The sequence below is a fragment of the Cyprinus carpio genome, chromosome A8, assembly GCF_018340385.1.
Source record: "Cyprinus carpio isolate SPL01 chromosome A8, ASM1834038v1, whole genome shotgun sequence".
In the NCBI taxonomy this organism is placed as follows: domain Eukaryota; kingdom Metazoa; phylum Chordata; class Actinopteri; order Cypriniformes; family Cyprinidae; genus Cyprinus; species Cyprinus carpio.
Genome location: NC_056579.1, coordinates 23,350,469 through 23,371,723, shown reverse-complemented (window position 1 = coordinate 23,371,723; position 21,255 = coordinate 23,350,469). Strand labels below are relative to the sequence as shown.

The window sequence follows — 21,255 nt, the reverse complement described above, 5'->3', positions numbered from 1 at the left end:
AAAAAAAAAAAAAAAAACAGAGACATGAACATCTTTACCCCATAATGCCTTTCTAACGTTTTTCCCACAGGCTACTAGCTAGTCACCTCAGGGTTGACTTGCACCACTCAAATCGGCCCTTGAATCTTTGAAGTCTCTGTTCATCTTCAGAGTCTAAACTAAGGTTCTGTCTCAAATGGTGCACTTGACCCTTGCAGACCTCCTACTAGTCCACACTTTGGTGAAGTAATATTGCTTGGACGTAATGTTCTTGGGTCCTAGAACATTTAGAAGTCAGCCAAACCAGTATGGACATACTTGAAAGAGGACCACTAGACTGCATGGACACTTCAAGTAAACCATTTGGCACAGGGCTGAAATGGAGTTCTTTCAAATTCAAATAGAATTTTAAACTTCAGGAGAAAGCTAATAAAAAGCAACATGTAAAACGCATGCCATCTCATCTCCACGTACCTCCCATCCATAAGTGGTCTCTTTCACCATGGCACTCTGAAGTCCGTTGTACGGTCCGAAGAATTCTCCCATGCAAATTTTGACTTTGGCCCAGATTCCTAGGCCAGCCCCTGGAACGGACGACTCACGGAGCTCCAGATCGGCAGGGATGGGAATATCATCGGGAATGTAGACGGGCACCTCATAGGGTGAGCCCTCTTTAGGAGTAAAGTCCTCATTGCAGGGCTGAGGAGAGGAGGGCCCCACAGCAATGGGGGACATGATGCTGTCTTCTGTCTCCTCTTCTGCGCTCTCGCCAGTCACGAGATTGGGCTCTGTGTCGTACATGCTGTCTACTGCCTCACTTTCATCTGAAAGACAATACAGAGACATTTGCAATACGTTAGCAGCATAAAGAGATGCAAAGCACGCCAAATGTTCTTCAGCTTCATCCCTCCATACATGTTAAATTCGCTGATTGTAAAAGGGATAGTTGCACCAGAAATGTAAACTCATGTCACTCCATGCTCTTATGATTTTCTTACTTCTGTTGAACACAAAAGGAAAACTTGCATGTATGAAGACTTGCATGAAGACTATACATGCAGTTGTTTTCTGTGTAATGACAGTCCATAGTGACCATGTGTTTCAGGCTCAAAAATGACCACAAATATCACCGTAAACCTAGAAATCTTGCACTGTATCTTTCTTATCAAAACCACTGCCTACTACACACAATTTTGTGCTGTTTTATTCATTTTTGTGGAGCTTAACAGACACAGCACCATGAATTGTTAGAAAAAGAGCTATAACTTCTTTAAAAGTCATTTTTGTGTTCCACGGCAAATATAAGTAAAAGGTTGTTGCAGAAGTGTTGTATTGTTTTGTGGTGGGGCGGATATTATAAGAAAATTTACCTTTTTGAATGAACTATCCCTTCAACTATACAATCACTTGCTTTGGATGTAAAACATCTCGTGCTTTGAACATTTGTGTATATATATATATATATATATATATATATATATATATATATATATATTTTTTTTTTTTTTTTTTGTTGTTGTTTTTTGAGGACGAAAATGTAAGTGGTGTCATCAACTGGGAAAAATTCTGAAAGCTATTTGTGTCGTTACTGTAATGGTTGTGGTGTTAACTTCCCTATTCTCTAAAGAATTAGAATATTAGAATAAATATTATGAAACGGATAGTTCCGGTCCTTGATTCTGATTGGTTGAGCCAAGTTCGAAGCTGTTGTAAATTACTCTATGAACATACACCTTTGTTTACATTTGTGTGTTGCTCGGCAACCACTTTGTTGGAACCACAACGGTTTCTGATGAGCTACATTGTTTGGCGGAAGAATAATGTTTTTATTAATATCATTACACTTTATTTGCTCTGTTTTATTTTGTGAAACCTTACTATGTATATGGAATAACCATTATACCGTTATACTCAGAATTCTTGCTCTGCATTTAACCCATCCAAAGTGCACACACACAGCAGTGAACACACACACACCGTGAACACACACCCGGAGCAGTGGGCAGCCATTTATGCTGAAGCGCCCTGGGAGCAGTTGGGGGTTCGGTGCCTTGCTCAAGGTCTCCTCAGTCGTGGTGTTGCCGGCCCAAGACTCGAACCCACAACCTTAGGGTTAGGAGTCAAACTCTCTAACCAATAGGCCACGACTTGCCGTTAGGATTGTAGCTCTGTTATAAATTGGCTGTAAGACTTGTATTATTTGTGATTTTTGTTTTATTAAAGTATTATTGGCCCACCTTTTCATTTTCCACAAAGCAGAAATCATAAGACAAATCACTTAGAAAAGTAACAGCACACCTTCTCAACAAAACATAGATATCATTTATATCCATAACACAAATGATGTGGCATATTTAATGTGCTAAAGTTTAAACTGTAGGGTTATGGGTTGTTCAAATTACTAACCATAAGTATGTGCAAAAAAAGGGTCATTCTATGTGGAGATTAAACCAGCAACCGTTCTGTCACAAGTCCAGGTTCTTCACCACTCCGCCTCACCGACCAACAAGAGACCACTGACATCACCGAGCAATTGCAGCAAGCATGAATGATTCAAACCAAATCATTCATTTTTCTATTGCTGGTTAATATCTACACTGATATGCACTGATCTGTGAATAGGATTCTCTGCCTAAACCAGAAAACAGACACTCATGAAGGATGCATGCTTAGTTAGATGATTTCTGACTCAAACAGGCCGCAGCAGAGAAGATGCCGTCTATTTCATAGTCAGCCATTTCCTGTCTGATCATTTTACAAATAATGGCAGCAAACGACCCTGTGGCCTGACGCCACTGCCAGCCATCTATGTTTATTGTCAATCTTTGCTTGACAGAATAATTACGGTACTTATCATTCACGATTGCAAAAGGGACAACTCGGCTAAAAATAGTTTCTGTCTTTCTGAATTGGTTTTTCTTGTATCACAAAGCACAAATCACATGCAAGCCCTTTAATATCATGCAAGGACCATCAGAGCTGGAGCTGTCAGTCTTTGAGATGCGGACTGACCCAAATTCAGTCTCTTTTCCAACACACGGCCTGGCACATATCACCTGAAACGATGTTCTTAAATTTCCTCTGCGAGCTTTGAGGCGGGACACAAGACGCCTTTGACTCCATGACAACAACTCTGCACGTACACATGGATGGACTTGCTGTAATTTGTAGCAGCATCGCTGCAGTTTGCTATCCAAACACAGGACCAGCAATCAGGTCTAACTAGGCCACAATTACACCAGGAGTGCTTCCAGTCACCCAGACTCAGCCCCCCTGCCAGCGCTGTTTATGACTCCAAACTGCATTCTCTCACATTCAAACACTGTTTACTTATAAGCAACAGCAAAGCCATGAAAAAGTATAAATTGTAGTTACTGCTAAATTGGCTTTAAGTCAAACAACAGCGGTTTCACCCAGGCAGTTAAAAGATAAAGAGAAAGAACAGGAGAGAGTGAACAAGAAGAAATGCTCTCCATGAAAAGCTTTGGAAAGTTTGATCTTTAACACAAAATTAATCAGATGCATTATTACTCCACCCTCTGAAATATTTCACTCATTCTGTGGTCAGTTATTTTGTATAATAACACTAAACTGCATAATTGATCATCGTCCCAGGCAACCAATTCTCTGCAGTCACCCAAAATTGAAAAATCTGTCATTATTAATTCAGTCCAAAACCATACTTTCGTTCGTCTTCGAAACACAAATGAAGATATTATTAATGGAACTTGAGTGATTCACTCAAATGGATGTCACAAAATAAATAAAAGAAAGAAAGAAAGAAAGAAAGAAAGAAAGAAAGAAAGAAAGAAAGAAAGAAAGAAAGAAAGAAAGAAAGAAAGAAAGAAAGAAAGAAAGAAAGAAAGAAAGAAAGAAAGAAAAAGAAAGAAAGAAATCCATTACACAGTGTAACAACAATTTGTTTCACTTAGTTTTTTTATGGTTCTTCTGTAGTTCTGTGGTGCTAATTATTACTGTACAACTTATTTTCACACTGCATCTGTATTCTGGTAAATATTTAGGTCAGGTAAATTTTAGAGCTTCTATCATTAATTATGAAACATTGGTTTAGAAAGAAAAGATACTGTGAGTTTTTGTACTATTTATTTATTTTTAAGATGTTGCTTTTGCAAGGATGGGAACAGTTTCTGTAACATTCTGTAATATTCTACAGTACATTCCAATCATAAAAGACAAAAATCATCCAACATACACTTCTGTATGTGTAATCGTGCAGTTTAATCCAAGTCCTCTGAAGCGATACGATCAGTTTATATGATGAACAGATTTAATTTAGGCTTTATTTAAGTAAAAGCATTGATTAACGCACATGAGTAGAGCACATAAAATGGTAAGCGGAAGCACAAAAGTACTTGCTCAAAGCATGAGATCCAACAAGGTTTATTTTTTTTGCATGTTGTGCAAGCACCTTTCAGCTACTGCAAGAACCAACGAAAGTCTTATGGGTTTGGAGCGACATGACGGTGAGTAACTGATGACAGAATTTTCATTATTGGTAATTACTATGTTGTAGCTTCCCATGGTCACTTACAGTATGCAAAAGTTGTTTCAGGGCTGGAGATGCAAATGTTTTCTGACAAAACCTTTTTAAAACCCAACAATTCTGAGCAATCAAGGAGTGTTTCATAAAAAAAGCTCCACAGTAAAAAATGAAAAGCTTTTAAAAACAGATCCTGCGTCATCTTGAGATTTTGAGGGCAAATAAATGTTTTACCAATTTCTTTAATGATCAGATTTTCATAGGAGTCTCAAAGCAGCCAGGCAATTAACTTAAGAACATGTGGCCCAGTAGTAGCTTCCCCTTTTCACAGATCAGTTAAAGTTTTATAACCACTGCCTATCTGGTGCTGTTTGCAAGAATCAAAAGTGTTTTCAAACCATTAAAACTTTTTCCCCCTTCTCATTTTTGGCATATGACCCGAGTAAATTTTCAACAGCCATGGAAAGGGTTGGAAAATCTATTAAATACTCCCGTTAAAAAGCCTGTAGTGTACCAACAGATAGCTACACTGAAAGAGTGAATTAAATGATATTTGATGAACAAAACATATTTATTTTTTTCAGAAGGTACAAACATATATCTAAGTTATAAGAGTTAAAAGTGTTGCTAAGGAGAATTTTGAGGGTGTTTTCAGATCTGTAGATTGTTTGCTTTGGGAATATATATGCGGTATATATAATTATCTGCAATGTGAACCAGACTTCATGCCACAAGATGGGTGGACAGAATAAAGAAGCATTTTAAAGTGAGGCTCTGACGTTCTTTGGATAGGGATCTCTGTTGGATTCTGACCCTCCCGGAAGTGAAGTGCCTTCTTCTGAACGTCTGCTTGCTCTCGCTCTCATACCGAACTGTTTATCCTGATTACATCATCATTAATTCGCACCTTGGGGGTCCTTCTTCCCTCTGAGCTGTGACCACAATGAAACGCTTGTTCAGTTTTGTTATTCCACTGGAAACTACTGTGCAGCCGGCCCATAGATATGAAGGCATCAGATTTATTTAATAAATTAAAAAAAAAAAAAAAAAAAAAAGTCACATAAGCAGGAGAACAGGGGCCTTTATTATTGTAAGCCGCTATAGAGTGGACTCCTCATCTTGTACTAGGCCAGCAATCTCAGGCTTTTGGCCTACATACATTTTCATTGACATTTCAACACACCGGAGTGAATCTGTGCTTGAGTGGCTCGACTAGAGTCTCACAATCTTCTAACAATAAACTCCTAAATATGGCTTTAGCCCAGATTCCAAATGTATTGACATTATGAGATTCGTTCACAGATCACCAGACACCTAGTTAGTGGTGTTTGCTAAAGCAAGGATCATTATTAATGTTGTGTTTAAGCTCAATATTGTGTTAATGCTAAATATTTAGCTTTGGTGCGTGACTCATAAATTCAGATTAAACCATAATCATGATATGGCTAAGCGCAATCATCAAATTGCAAAGGCTGTGGTTAATTTAAAGAAATATCTGCGCTGCGTGTTTCACAGTGAAGCACTGTGTTCTTTTACACACGCGCAGCTCATGATCCTGTGTTTTCAGTGTCTCCGAATGACTCGGTTTGAACTAGATGCTGCTTCACACAAACTCATCTCTTTTGGTGACTTAGATTGTGTATTTGGTAACATAATGTGTGCCAATAATCTTACGAAACATGACATGCAAAATGCTTACAAACCAGTTGTCAACAAAAAATCTTTAAGGGCTCCTTGCCATCCATACAAAACAAACAAACAAAAAAAAAAAAAGTATTTGTGAAAATGTAAAAAAAAAAAAGAAATGATAATAATTAAAACATAAATACATAAATATTAGTAATTTTACAGTTTTACTGTTATTATTATGATTTTTTATTATTATTACAAGATTATTAATTTATTTTCTATAATGTTTTATTTTCCATTTACATTATTATTATTATTATTATTATTATTATTATCCCAAAAATTGACCAGATGCATCCCCACAAACAAGCACAGCAATACCCCCCCCCTCCCCAAAGTGACCATTGTGGGATGACGTTTTTCTTCATTGGGCAAGCCGCACTTATATTTTCCTCAGAAAATGTAAAAATCTATTTATACGAGCTTGCATGTGTTTCTCTTTAGAGATGTCAAGAAGAGAGCCTTCAATAAAATAAATAAATAAATAAATATTTTTTAAAATAAAAAAACACATATTGTGATATTCCAAATAAGGAAAAAGCTTCAAGATTTCAGTGAATGGAGGAAAAAAAAATATCCTGGCCATGTTTAATATTTCTTATTGATCTACAAACATGCTGGAAGAGGGGAACAAGAGAATTACAAAATTTGCTTTCCAGAAACATTCTCTGTTTCCCCTCATAAAAGCAGCAGGGAATGTTTCCAAGTGATATTTAAAGTAGCACTTTTGTTTCTCTAAAAGATCAGTGTCATGGGGAAGATTACGACAAGAGGAGATCCCTCATACTTACTCTGGTACCTAAACCCACTAAAGCACCTTTACATGTCCCATTCAATACTCTCTCTCTCTCTCTCTCTCTCTCTCACACACACACACACACACACACACACACACACACACGGTAACAGTGTCAGTGTGGATATGTACTCTGCAGGCCAGTGCAAACTCAGTATGTGTGTGCGGTCTGTCCAGTGGCTGAAGAGAGAGTGCTAAGTGACCTCGAGCACCTCGGCTGTTTGAACAGTCAATACACAATGATCTGTGCCGAGCTGCCGGCGCACTGCCACACTTCAGCAGCTTCATCTCAGAGAAGAGCTCAATGAATCAGACTGCAGCATATATCATGAACCACAATGTTACGCACAGAAATGTTGCCCAATAAGCATAATATCAATACATTATTATTATATAGCACTATTATATTATTTTCTTCGTTAATAATATAATATAATATAATATAATATAATATAATATAATATAATATAATATAATATAATATAATATTGGCTCCCAGTTGTCTTTATAAAACAGTTGTCACTGATTTTGATTAAAACGTTATTATATTAAGTATTTTATTAGGCCATTAAACATCATTATTCTGCTAAAATATAGTACCCCAATATAGCACTTGTGTTATCACCTGTAATAATACCCATGCCATTAATAAATAAATAAGTAAATAAATAAATAAATATCAGGATATATGTTTGGATTTGAATGGTTTTAATCATATTTTTTTAACTTGCAAAGAAGTGTGTTAAGTTTAAAGTGAAAAAAAAAACGGCAAAGCCGCACTTAATATTTGTCATCAGAAAATACGTAAAAGATCTATTTATACGAGATGTGCATGTGTTTCTCTTTAGAGAGTCAAGAAGAGAGCCTTCTAATAAAATGAAATAAATAAATAACATTTTTTTTAAAATGAAAACCCATCTTGTGATATTCCAAATAAGGAAAAAGCTCCAAGATTCAGTGATGGAGGAAAAAAAAATATCCTGGCCATGTTTTATATATTTCGTATTGATCTACAAACATGCTGGAGAGGGGAACAAGAGAATTACAAATTTGCTTCTTCCAGAAACATTCTCTTGTTTCCCCCTCATAAAAGCATCAGGAATGTTCCAAGTGATATTTAAAGTAGCACTTTTGTTGTCTCTAAAAGCACCATCATGCTGTCACTGGGAACGATACGTAAGATCAGAGATCCCTAATACGTACTATGGGGTATGGCCGTATGACCCACTGAAAAGCACCTTACATGTCCCAGTTCAATACTCTCTCTCTCTCTCTCTCTCGTCTCTCTCTCGACACACACACACACACACACACACACACACTGGTAACGTGTTTGTAAACGTGTCAGTATTTTGAATCATGTAGTCTGCAGGCCGTGCAAACTCAGTCATCTGTGTGCGGTCTGTCCAGTGGCTGAAGAGAGAGTGCTAAGTGACCTCGATGCACCTCGGCTGTTTGAACAGTCAATACACAATGATCTGTGCCGAGCTGCCGGCGCACTGCCACACTTCAGCAGAAGTTCATCTCAGAGAAGAGCTCAATGATCAGAACTGGCACATCATATCAGAAACCGAGACAGCATCTGATCGTGGATAAATGTTACGCAACAGAAATTTTGCCTCAATAAGCATCATATCAATACTTATTATTATATAGCACTATTAGATTATGTTCTTCGTTAATAGATAAACTTTCATAATATGAATATAATAAATGGATATAAATATAATATAATATAATATAAATAATATAATATTATATAATCTTGTGCCCACAGTGTGTCTTATAAAACAGAGTTTGCTTGTAACAATATATTATGGTCACTGCTCGTTTGATTACAAACGTTATATAGTAAGTATTTTATACCTAGGGCCATTATAAACATCATTATTCTGCTCAAAGTATAGTTACCCAATATTTAGCACTTGTGTTTATCACCTGTAATAATACCCATTGCCATTCATAAATTAAATAAGTAAATACATAAATAAATATCAGGATATATGTTTGGATTTTGAATGGTTTTAATCATCATTTTTTTAAAACTTGCAAAGAAGTGTGTTAAGTTTAAAGTGAAAAAAAAAACCTTTGCTGTAAAGTGGAAAACCAGAGAGTTATGAACCAAAACCAAGGGGTTGTACAATAATATTCAGCATGCTACCATGAACAAAGATTTCTTACACCTTTAATTGATGCACATAATAAGTAGGTTTAAATCCCCACACCTGGTTTTACAAAGCCTAATCAGTTACCAAATTCCCGGGGGTGTGTGAGTGTGTGTGTGTGTGTGTGTGTGTGTGTGTGTGTGTGCCTGTGTTCTGTGTGTGGTTCCTGTCCAGTCCAGCCTCTGTAATCCTGTCAGCCTCTCCTGATTGCCATTCTAGTCTGGTAAGGTGTTGAGCAGACATTTATTAACACAACAGATTAATAGCACCAGGGAAAAGACATTTTCACAAACATGATAACATTAATAATAATCAATACTAACTTACAGTTTGCGACCAAATTGACGGTTGCAAACATCACCCATGGGGGGCTAAGAAGAAGAGGCAAGAGGAGCAAGGACGGAGAGAGAGGAGGCAGACGGGGGGACGATAGGATGCGGGAAAAGGCTAAGGTTTGCTAATAAGTGCCAGAAGGTCTCAGACGTCTGGATAATGACAGAACAGCATATGCTCCATCTACTCCACAAACACTGCTGCTGATTCTCTCACTACTCCATATTATGGACATTACACAAGACCAGAGCCACCATAAGCATTCATTTTAAACCCCTGATAACAATAAATAATGAAATGTTTCGTTTTAAACACAATGATTTATGTCAGTTTGCAATCAAAGCAGTTTTATTCCAGTGGGGAGATCGCACTGAACACGCTCCTGTAAGCAAAGCAAGATTATTTGCAAAGAGATGGATCTGCAATGTCTACATAAAAATCAGTTATTCTGAAAATTAAATCCCTGAATGATATTTAGGTAGTCGTATTAAGTATTTATTATGAATCGACATCATCATAACACTGCTGCTGTATGTTTTATGCAGAACATCAGCCTATTTTGTGTTTTTTTTGTGTATAGATATTATTATAACTGTTAAACATTCAAAACTGTATTTATTATGTGTTTTATTTGCTAACATTTTAAAAGAGAATAATACTCAGCCAGGATGCCATTGTGACAGTGAATACTGTTAGAAAAAATAAATAAATAAACTGTAATTTCTACATAAATGCTGTCTTTTTTGAACTTTTCACTTTAGTACAAATTATTATTATTTTAAATTATAATTCAGAAATATTTAAGCATATTAGAATAATTTCTGAATAGCATAATATGAAAACCGAAGGGCAGTGAAATTCTGCTTTGTCATCATAAGAATAAATTGATATTTGAAATATATTAAAATATTAAAAAACCCATGTTATTTTAAATACTGTACTGTAAGATTTCATTTCCACAATAATGTGTTTTTAATGTTTTTTTTCATACTTGTATTTGAACTATTTAGTATAGTCCCATATTATGAGTGATTGCTAGATAGTGAATAGCTAGATAGTATGGATAGATAGTAAAGATAAATGGATCGACTAGATAGATAGATAGAATAGATAGATAGATAGATATTTAGTATAGATAGATCTATTTAGATCAACTAATGGCACATTAATTTATTGATTTTAAGCAGGTGCACACTGTTTTCCACCTTTGAATACAATCTCATATAGTCAGAAGCAAGAGCATGTCTCACGGGACCGTATGGCCTGATGCCCCGAAAACAACAGTATGAACCTAAAGAAGGTGTTTTCTATATGCTTTCTCTCTGTCTGTCCTACCAAGAAGTAAAACATCTCAGTTTGGGTGTATTAATACCGCCTCATTTAGGTACTCAGTGTGCAATAAAATTACAGAAGAGAGGAAGAGAGAAATGCATTAACTGTTTATTTAGAGGAAAAGCCAATTGGTTGTGCTTGGCGACGGTATCCTGGAGTTTGGGGGGAAATGAATTTTCACCGCTCGGGCCTCGGAGAGGCACCGTCAGCACCCTATACATCACCCGAATTACTCCTGGACAGGCCCTAGGCTCTTTAGTCACATTAGCCCGTGAATTACGCCAATCCAGCACCATGCTTATTAATCACACTGACAAACAGTGTTCGCAATGCCACTGGACCTGCCCGCGCACTGGGGACGCGAGCAAAGGAGGGGGATTTCAGATAGAAAACAGAGAGAGAGGAGAGTGGAGAGAGAGAGAGAGAGATGAGAGAGGTGAGGGGTAGTGGTGCGGGGGATGTAAAGATACAGTAGAAGAAACTGGCAAACAACAGCGAGAAAAAGAGCCAGAGCTGGTACAAAGATGACAGAATGAAACTCTGGAGCAACCATTCAACACCAATTTCCTCTCCCCCCCCACTTTTTCTGTTTTATCATCAAATATGTCTTACTTACTATACTGGGATAAATTTCCTCCATAACTTTTTAAGATGGAATCATACTATGTTTTACTGTTTACAATAAAAACCATGTCCTTAATGACATTGTCCTCCAGGAAGTGATGTCATTGTTGGTGGGCAATCAAACATTCGATTATGCTGACTGCATCAAATTATATTTACAAAAGTGATTTTATATTAAATGCAAGTAAAGTGTCTGCTTTAATGTTTTCAATTGCTAAAATAAACAGAACAGCATATGCTCCATCTACTCCACAAACACTGCTGCTGATTCTCTCACTACTCCATATTATGGACATTACACAAGACCAGAGCCACCATAAGCATTCATTTTAAACCCCTGATAACAATAAATAATGAATGTTTCGTGCTTTTGTTTCGTTTTATTTATGATGGTTTGTGATAGTTTGAGTTTTATTCAGTTTTGTTATAGTGGTGAGATCGCTCTTGTAAGGATAGTGAGATTATTTGCAAAGAGATGGATCTGCAATGTCTACATAAAAATCAGTTATTCTGAAAATTAAATCCCTGAATGATATTTAGGTATCTATTAAGTATTTATTATGAATCGACATCTTCATAACACTGCTGCTGTATGTTTTATGTGCATATTGAGCATATTGGGAAAAAAAATAAATAGTAATAAACATTCAAAACTGTATTTATTTATGTGTTTATTTGCTAAATTTTAAAAGAGAATAATACTCAGCCAGGATGCATTGTGACAGTGAATACTGTTAGAAAAAATAAATAAATAAACTGTATTTCTAATAAATGCTGTCTTTTTGAACTTTTCACTTTAGTACAAATTATTATTATTTTAAATTATAATTCAGAAATATTTAAGCATATTAGAATAATTTCTGAAGCATAATATGAAACCGAAGGGAGTGAAATTCTGCTTTGTCATCATAAGAATAAATTATATTTGAAAATATATTAAAATAAAACAAATGTTATTTTAAATACTGTAATAATATTTCACAATATTAATGTTTTTTTACTGTATTTGACTTCATACGTCCATATGGTGCTGTGTGAATATTATTTTAGTATGTGGATTAGTAGATAGATAGATAGATAGATAGATAAATAGATAGATCAAATAATAATAATTTTATTATTATTTTAGCAGGTGCACACTTGTTTTCACCTTTGAACACAATCTCATATAGTCAGAGCAGAGCAGTCTTACTGTACAGTATGTCATGATGCCCCAGAAAAAACAGTATGAACCTAAAGAATGTGTTTTCTATATTCATTTCTCTGTCTGTCCTACCAAGAAGTAACATCTCAGTTTGGGTGTATTTTACAGTCTCATTTAGTTACTCAGTGTGAATTACAGAAGAGAGAAAGAGAGAAATGCATTAATTTTTATTAAGAGGAAAAGCCATTGGTTGGGCTTGCGACGGTATCTGAGTTGGGGGAAATGATTTTCACCTCTGGCTCGGAGAGCACTCCGCACCTATACATCACCCGATTACTCCTGGACCGGCCCCGCTCTTAGTCATTAGCCAGTGAATTAACGACAATCCAGCATGCTATTAATCACACTGACAAAAGTGTTAGCATGCCACTGACCTGCCGGCGCACGGGGACGCGAGCAATGGAGGGGGATTTCAGAGAAACAGAGAGAGAGAGAGAGAGAGAGAGAGAGAGAGAGAGAGAGGGTAGTGGTTGAGGGGGTTGTAAAGATACAGTTGAAGAAACTGGCAAACAACAGCGAGAAAAAGCCAGAGCTGGTACAAAGATGACAGAATGAAACTCTGTGAGCAACCATTACACCAATTTGCTCTCCTCCCCGCCCCCTTCTTTATCATCAAATATGTCTTACTTAATATTGGCAAACAACAGCGGGAGTGCTACTTGGGTATTGAAAGCTCTCCTCCCCGCCCCCTTTTTTATCATCAAATATGTCTTACTTAATATACTGGATAAAATTATATATATATATATATATATATATATATATATATATATATATATATATATATATTACTGTTTTACTGTTTACAATAAAAACCATGTCCTTAATGACATTGTCCTCCAGGAAGTGATGTCATTGTGTTGGTGTCATTGTTGGTGGGCATCAAACATTCAAACAAAAAGTGATCTTCTCCTTTAATGTTTTTCAATTGCAAAAATTTGTCTAATGTTTTCAATTGCAATGAATGAAATAATAGTAATTCAGTGAAACAGAACCATTTTGTAAAACTTTATTAAATTAAAGCACATGCACATTATTTTCTTCAAATTACCAAAGTGCTGCAGTACAAAATGAGCCATCTCACAAAAGAGCATCTCAGAAATGTTGACTTCATTCAGGGGCCAAAAAAAAGTCATGGCTACATTTCACAGCAGATACTGGTGTGCATTTAACTGTTGTACTGTGCATGATCAGAACACATGCTGACATACTGTTACAGAGCACCTGCTCTTCTCATGTGTGTGGACTCGGGCGAGCAGGTCAAGTGAATTAGCCGGGGTCGCAGCACTGGGCCGTCTAATCACGCTGTTCTGCCTCATTGACCCGCAATGCAGGAGAGAGCTAAAGGAGCCCAGAGTGAGGACTCAATACAGGAGCTGGAGGAACGCCTGCTCTACTTCAGCACTGTGTGCAGCATGCACATGTTCTGCATACAATGACCGCATAGCCTACTTTTGCCAACATGTGGGACATTCAAGAGTTCATGCTGCATGAAATTCTGTTTCCCACAATGCAATACACTGATATGAGTTAACTGGAAGTAACATCAGCCTCAATTTGACATCTCTTTCTTCCTGTTAAGACTGGAATACTAACATACTGCATATGACACTATATACTCCCTACTATTTAAAAAGAAAAATGAACTGTATGTCAAAAAGTAGTATTGAAGGAGACATTTGTACACACATTCGCATTAAAAATGAAAAGCAACAATTTTTCCCAACATGATTACTGGACAATAATCCCTTGGGAAAACAAAGTGTGCTTAATTGTACTGCACATGTAGTGTACTTTAAATCTTAAAAGAAAATCTTAAAAGACATGCAGATCATATAATATTAATGAAGTAAAAAGTCAACTTTGTAATAATGCCCAAATAATTTTAAGTTTAAAATAAAATAAAGGTTTTAAAGTACATTTAAAATGATTGTGTTATTATAATATTTTGTCAGACTTTAAAGAAGTACACTTATTTTGATGTGTTAACATAATGAAGCTGAAGAAAATACTGAAATAAATCTGGTAGCTGAGGGTGCAAAAAAAAAAAAAAAAAAAAATCTAAATACTGAGAAAACTGCTTTAAATGTGTCCAAATAAAGTTCTTAGCAATGCATATTACTAATCAAAAATTAAGTTGTGATATATTTATGGTAAGAAATTTACAAAATATCTCCATGGAACTTGATCTTTACTTAATATCATAATGATTTTTGGTGTAAAATAAAAATTTATAATTTTGACCCATACAATGTTTTTTTTTTTTTTTTTTTTTTTGCCAATTGCTAAAATATACCCAAGCGACTTAAGACTGGTTTTGTGGTCCTGGGTCACATTTATTGAGAAATTACCACTACATGGAAAGGTGACTATGAGAAATGTCACACAGAGAGTGATAAGAGATAAAAGACAGGCTTTCCACATTACATTGACTATATGGCTGATAAATGACACAGGAACTCTTACAGAGACCCAGTGGAGCCTCAATCACAGTCAAATCACCATGTGAAGTGAAAACTCTTGAATAAAAATTTTTGCATTAAATGTGCATTGAATTAAATGTACATTATGTAAATGATTTTTTTTTCTTTTATTGTACTATAATATAATAGTCAAATCTTATTTAGCCTCCACTGTTTAACAATAGACATGTTATAATTATTGAATAATTTAGCATTTTGTGAGATTTTGAGTTCTACAGAAATTAGCTTTTTTTATTCTATTTTTTACAACACTTTTTCCCTTTAAATCATCTTCTATATGACACATCTAATCTGTGATCTGAATTTATTGGTGCAAAAGAAGGGCCACCAAATGAATAAAATGTCAGGTTCGATTAGATAGTTTTTAAAAAAGTGCATTTATTTGGTTCTGTTGCGAGCAGGGGTCAATCCACTTATGTTCAAGCCCACTTAAACATAAGCCAGGAAAACTTCTCCGAATGTCAGAACTCACTAACGTAAATATGATCCTCTATGACTGATGAAGGCTTGCCTGGTCAATCCAGTCACTTAGTCCTCCTCGAGAGTGATGAAACACACAACACATCACATCAGAGGTGAGGCCAGAGTGATCTCAACCTAATCTGCTTTAGCGTTTTTATCCTTGCAATGAAAGTTTCACTGGAGAAACAAAGCAGGTGAAAGAAAGAGTATATCTAAAAGTAATTGCAATGGATAGTTTTGAACAGCAGGAATTTAAATGAAATTCCATAAACTCTGAGGAGGCAGTGACTGAAAAAAAAAAAATAATAATTGGCAGTAGAGAAATAGTAGTAGTAGTAGTAGTAATAATAATAATAATAATAATAGAAAATTAGATCAATATTATTAGGTATTGGGTCATATTACAATTATTATTATAATTATTTCACATAATATTAATGGAAATTTAGTTGAACAAAGACAAAAAAAAAATAATAATTATAAATGCAGAGAGGGGAATTTGTGATACTATCCATAGTATAATAAATTATCTTAATTTCTTAAACACTCAGCACTTCCTTTTCGAAAGAAAAACAAAAAACTAATCAATAAATCTATCACTTCATTCTATTTTTCACGCAGGGCAGAAAAACAGGTCTGAAGAGGAAGTCATCAAGCTGTGCCGTGGGAAGGAAGCAGGAAAAACAGATGTGGCAGTAGAGTAAATAGTAACAAGTGCAGTGAATAACAATGCGGCCGGTTCTCCTGCAGAACAGAGCTGAGAACCTGCTCAGGCCACAATCACTCACAGCACAATGCCATATACATGCCTGACAAACAATGGGCTCAGCTCTAAGAATTCTGGGAAATGGGGCCTGCTTCTCCGATGGGTGGCCAGACCAACGGGGGACCTACACCACTAACCGCTGGAGACGGCATAGTAGCACTCCATAGCTGATGGTCAATTCAATATCTTGACCTTAATTATTTCATAAAAAGTGAATGTATAAATACCATAATGGTGAACCTATGCACTTTTTATGCACTACTAAAGGCATCAAACAGGTATGCAAAAATAATATTTTTCTGACAAGTTTCAAACACTCACCCTAGCTTCAGTTGGCAGACTGAACAGCATGCTATCGGTTGAACCCATGTAGTTATGTCCAACCCACTTGCGGTTCTGTTTGGTGCTAGTGGCCTAGGAATCACACACTACACCTTCAATATCATTTGCTATATGTATAATTAGCTTATTGCACGGTGGCTTTATGTGGTCAGATCATGCATAATGAGACTAAACAGCATTTGGCTGTATATGTAAGTGTTAAAAAATAAATAAACAAAGTTTTTATTACAAAATGATACTTGACATATAAGATCAGTTGATTAACTGCATTACTGAGAATTGTCTTGTTGGTTAGTGATCTAATCATTTGGACTCATTATATACTCACTGCACTTAAATGAGTTCTTGCATTTTTTTTTTTAAGTGATTAAAAACTTGTTTAACAAGAACTCCAGCTTTCGAGAAAGGGATTATGCTTGCATAACTGCAGACAACTGCAAATATATCATGTATATAGGCTACATTTCAACACAATGGGAAAGTCCATTCTGAGTCACAGTAGAGTTTCTATTGTATTGTCAAATCTAATAATGCACCATCTTATCTTCACAAACCTCTGAAAAATGAATGCAGGTCAGAATATACAAATACACAGATTTACAGTACATGCTAATAATGTATACATATGAGATAGAAATAATAGAAAAATGGTTACTCTACTGTTTTAATCAGTGTAACATATATACGTATTAGCATACTCACGTTTTAATAAACCTTTCTGTATTTTGGTGAATTTAATGTGTTTGCGAAAATAATTGTACTTTTGTTTACAGTTACTAACTGTAATAACTTGTAATAACGCTGTTATTAAGCAGAGAAGTGATCATAGCTTTTTTATTTTCATTCAAGGTTTGTTGTTGTTTTGTTTGTTTTGTTTTGTTTTGTTTTGTTTTGTTTTTGTTTTGTTTGTTTTGTTTCGTTTATTTTGTTTCGTGTCGAAACGTTTAAAAAAAATTAATAGAACGCTCCTTTGTAATATACTCTATGACCAAAATATGTCCAAACCCACGTTAGCTGGCACATTAAAAAAAAATAAATAAATAAATGAAATATATAAATAAATAAAAATCGCACTTACGCAAAATGTATTTACTCTCAGTTTTGAAACAACATCTAAAACTATACTTATATTAAAGACTTTTATCAACTAAAAAGGGCCAAAAAAAAAAGTGTTTGTGTTTATACGAGGAAGACAAGATGCAACATTTACTCTCACTAGCTTGATGCATTTCCATGTTCCAGCATTACTTTTTTTAAAGAATGTTTTGTTTCATCTCACTGAGGCCAGGCCTCACTAGGGCAGCCTTTTTTAAAACACACTCTACTATGCCCTAAATGCTTAATGATGCAACGTGTTCCTTCACTTAATTAACATTCACCTGAGCATGCGACTTCATTAGCAGCAGAGGGCTGGTTTTCACTCACATAAATAACGCCTCGTACCTGAGACTGTGCTACACGTAATTCAGAGGTGGGATGTGGTGAGCGGTCGGAGAATGAAAGGCAATTTTCCTGTTTAAAGCACCAGCGAATTGCAGTGAATTCCAGATAATTGGCTGGTAATTAGGGGGGTCGTCAGGTCGATTTGGGAACAAATGGCACCCTTTAACGGAGGTGGTCTCCTAGGTAATCTGAGCTGACCCCCCTGCTTTGTCTCTGTTATCTCTGCCTCTGCTCACCGCGTGACATCCTAAATAAGGTGTCCCTCTCCGGGGACAAAGCGGCGCAGAGCAACTATTTGTCATGCGTCAGACAGTGGCGCTCTGAGCTATTTGCTGCTCCCCGCAGTACCTCCGCAAATTTCATTTCAACGGTCCGACTAGACATCCCATTGCTGGGGGCAACACGAGAGATCAGAGTGGACGCAGGCTGAATAAATATCCCACACCGCTCTCCTGAGATCCAGCAGCTAGCTCGCTCCGTGCCTCCGAGCCATGCGGAAGACGAGCAAAGAAAGTAACACAAGAGCCAGATGCGCACAGACTCTACAACCTTTACTGCCACAAAGTGCGTTCGGCGCACACAACCCAGGCCATTAACCGCAGCCAGAGGCGTCAACAGCACTGTGTCTGCCTCTGGAGTGCCTCCTCGCTGAGTATGTTCCAGTTTGGAGTAAAAAAAAAGGTGATCACGTCTGAATCATGTGGCATTTTTTTAGCCCACTTGCTAAGTATGGCAGTGAAGTTTAAAATAGAACAGCAGAAATAACCCAGAATAGCTTAAAACAGCCAATAATGATTAACTGCAGAGTGCCGTTATACTGAATATCAGCACATCTGTAACTTACTGTAATATTTTTATCTATTTTTGATCCACTTCAAATAGCATATATGTTTTTAAAATCATCCTAATATGCCATTTTAATATGCTATATTGTAGATTCATAAGGTGGACTTTATTTTTGGTTGCCGTGTAACTGAGTTTCTTGTCCTTTTAATGTGTTGGCCTTTCTGATTGTTTTGCATAACTGGCAAGTTATGAAATGCCACTTCCTTTTTGATATATTCCTTCCTAACTAATCAATGTGTTCAGTCTTTGCTAAATAGATTAGAGGTTTCAGACAGTGACTACTATCACAGATGAGAGAGTAGAGACATGGAGGAAAAACTGAATGGCCTAAGCAAGATACTGCGCATGAAAAACACAGACTGACCTTTGGAGCATCAGCAAATGTGTCATTGAACAACTGTATATGAATCTATCTATCTATCTATCTATCTATCTATCTATCTATCTATCTATCTATCTATCTATCTATCTATCTATCTATCTATCTATCTATCTATCTATCTATCTATCTATCTATCTATCTTTTCGTTCATTCTTCCATCCATCCATCCATCCATTCATCTATCTGCCAGCAGTCCCAAAGCCCAAAATACAACATATTGTGAACAGTAATCAAGAATATACATTTTGACAAAATACTCACCATTATGTTAGGTCATGCATGTATATTAGCTATTTCATTTTTAATATGAGAGTTGTCTCATTCAAATGTTGGTTTTAATGATTATTTAAATGCTAAAATGAGTGATCTCTATATTAGATAGGCCTTATTTGAGCAGCTGCAGTTTAAATGTATCAATCACACATGATTCAGTCAGAAATGTTTCTGTCCAGAGTCTATTTGACAAAGAACAATTTAATTTTCAGTCGGATCTATTCCAAATAAACACTACAGAGCAGGCCAAAGTTTGATGTTGCATCTAAAAAACATAAGAGAGAGGCTAACCAGCCTCTGTGTTTCTCGTATTTCTATAAACAGGGAAAAAAAAATATATAAATAATAATTGCAAAGGATGCAATACACAACATAAAGGAAAGAAAAAAAAAAAGGCCTGAGTACAGAAACGGGGTGTGGGACACCAGGCATAAATAGACAGGAAAGGGAGATTTCAATGACACAACGTCTCTTGTTAATGTAATACTGCAAGAGACTTTGAACTGTGGCTTTCTGCTTGTACTGTATGAGATGAGCAGAGTGGCGAGAATCACATAGTGATTGGAGGGAGAAAAAGAGAAGGCAAATGAGTGCATGTGCCGGCTGAGAGAGACAGGAATGAGAGAGAGACAGATCAAAGGCTATGTCCAAATTTGCTACTTCCCTTCAGATAATGTGTGACACAATTAGACGGGCTTGACAATTTCCATTACGCCTGATCAAATATTTATCATGCTTTGGAGATGATGTCGTACCCCCGGCTCTCACCCGTCTCATTTGCATAACAAATGTGAGAGACACTTAACAAATAAGTGAAATAGGGAGTAACGAGAGGGTGGACGAGCGAGGGAGAGAGACTGAGAGAAAGAGAGGGGACATGGAGGTGTCAGAGTTACAGTCAGCCTCCCTCCATTTGATTTGCAAATAGCCAGCCTCTATCATCAATTCAGGGCGCGGGGCAGAGCTATCAGCATGACGAGAGGGCCCGAAAGAGAGGACAGCTCCCCGATGCTACCTTATAGCACTATTAATCATCCAGCAGTGGGAGAAACGCAGCCAAATTGGGCTCATCAAGTCTCTATATTAAACAGGAATCAAGGTACAAGGACAGGAGGGGGAAATGGACTGAAGGAGCAGTCTCTATTTTAGAGCCTTTTTTTTTTTTTTTTTTTTTTTTTTTTTTTTTTTTTTTGCACAGCCAAAGTTTGGTTTTAAGGAAAAGGAAAGAAAATATATTTTTAATGCTATACTGTTACTAAAACTGTCATTTTCCTGCATATTTCAGGCTATTTCATTTTATAAAATGGGTAGGTTTAGGTTTGGGGGTAGGTTAAGGGAACTAAAAAAAAATAAATCGATTATCAATAAAATGATAAAAATACATTGATACAAATATCTTAATAATATAATAGATTTGTAAATATTTCACGTTTTTTAGCTGTAAATTTGTAGCAAGTTTACATTTTAAACATGGAAATATGTCCAAATTGTACGCAAATTGTAAGCATCGATCAAAATGTACAAAAAACGTTCGTTTTGTGCTTGTAAACGTTACGCCTACATATAAACTATGAGACCAGGCTACACAAATGAAATTGCGCAGGTTTAAAGATAATGTTTCTGCACATGACATAT

At 36.2% G+C, this 21,255-nt stretch overlaps 1 protein-coding gene across 6 annotated transcripts in view; it reads right to left on the bottom strand.

The window, feature by feature from the left end:
• The window catches only part of LOC109094668 (histone-lysine N-methyltransferase PRDM16-like), a 207,043-nt gene that overhangs the window by 138,505 nt on the left and 47,283 nt on the right, over positions 1–21,255 (bottom strand). For all 6 annotated transcript variants that reach the window (XM_042762873.1, XM_042762874.1, XM_042762875.1 and 3 more), the window contains exon 2: positions 454–803. In XM_042762873.1, coding sequence (XP_042618807.1) covers positions 454–803 — 350 coding nt within the window. The remainder of the gene's footprint in view (positions 1–453; positions 804–21,255) is intronic.